This window comes from Sphaeroforma arctica, assembly GCF_001186125.1.
Source record: "Sphaeroforma arctica JP610 unplaced genomic scaffold supercont1.7843, whole genome shotgun sequence".
Classification (NCBI taxonomy): Eukaryota; class Ichthyosporea; order Ichthyophonida; genus Sphaeroforma; species Sphaeroforma arctica.
The window spans coordinates 1-1,346 of NW_014032715.1; the positions used below are offsets into that span (position 1 = coordinate 1).

General features: G+C 45.7%; 1 protein-coding gene across 1 annotated transcript; it reads right to left on the reverse strand.

The window, feature by feature from the left end:
* Positions 1–391: 391 nt before the first annotated feature.
* Positions 392–645, reverse strand: SARC_16337 (hypothetical protein; the record flags this gene model as incomplete). The annotated part of the gene is made up of 1 exon (XM_014289556.1): positions 392–645. A coding segment is annotated over one exon (254 nt), but the record flags the coding sequence as incomplete, so codon positions are not given.
* Positions 646–1,346: the final 701 nt, after the last annotated feature.

Below are 1,346 nucleotides of genomic sequence, written 5' to 3' on the forward strand. Positions count from 1 at the left end.
TATATGCAGATTGTTGAAAGGTCCTCGTCCTTAGATAGAAACCACAACCATTTATCGCTATCTTGTCTTTTACAAATTGTCATGCTGTGAGTTGGCTTTGGCTGTGGTATGGCCTGATGATGGCAGCTGCAACGAGCTCGACATGCTGTTACATTAAAAATTCATTGAAAACAAACACATTGCAAACAACTTTCATTGATATCGGAACTGTTTGACAAGCCCACACAAATATACACACGCTATACAGTTATGCACGTGCAAGCGTCACTCTCCAACCATGTCGATTAAACCCTCTAATGACCTAGCACGGGCCCAAGGGGTGGCCAAGAGGCATACAACGGTATCGGCATCCCAAACACATTCGAATACACTCACTGCACTTAAACCACACCTGAGAAAGTACCGCCGAGTTATTTTCCCATCCATTGGCGCACACCAGCGTCCACAAATAGTCCAGAAAGTCCAAGTGGTGATCTCTACGCACATTGGCGGGCTGTGCTTTAAATAGACTGGTACCGCACTCCGCTGTCATCCCGTAATCGGTGTCGTGTGAATTCCGAGACGCACGTGGTTGCTCAGCTTCCTCCATCGCACCGAAGAACGCCGCGAGTGTTAGCTGCACCGATTCTGAACTGTAGTCGTCACCTTTGTGTTGTGTGTGTCCACATTGGGCCGTGGCTTCGCATTCCTTTGCTACATGGATCCACCAAGAGGAGAGAGTGGACGGGTCAGAGGGGAGAGACTTACACACCAATTGTTAAGGTTTACATTATTGTATTAAATAATTGAACATGTATGGGATATAAGGCATATGATTATGAGCTACAGTTTGCGTAAAGTTTTGCGGCATCAGCTCATCGGGTGAAAGCATGGGTCAGAAACTATGATTGCACGTCTAATCCTGAGATATATAGAAGCAAATAGATACACTATACACACAATGCTTATACGCCATGCAATATAATCAGGCCGATATATTGTAAGACACAATATGTCAATACCCCACACCCACGCACACATATATATATATATATATACATATATATATATATAATACACTCCCACACACATACACACACACCTGTATACAAATCGTAGACACGCTGCAAGGCTTGTACTTCCCTGTACGTGCCATACACGGGTGAACTACTACACCCTGGCTCGATCTGAAACGTAAGTGTTACAGTGGCATTTGCGCCGGGTGGTGACAGCATGTCTGTTGGCCTGGGCCAGCGAGCGTGTATCTGCAAACCCGAGGGCGTCTGTGTGACAGGTTACAGAAACAAAGGCAGCAGTTCAGCAGGCAAGGGTACGACTAACTGCTAACTACAATAGCAGTGGCTATA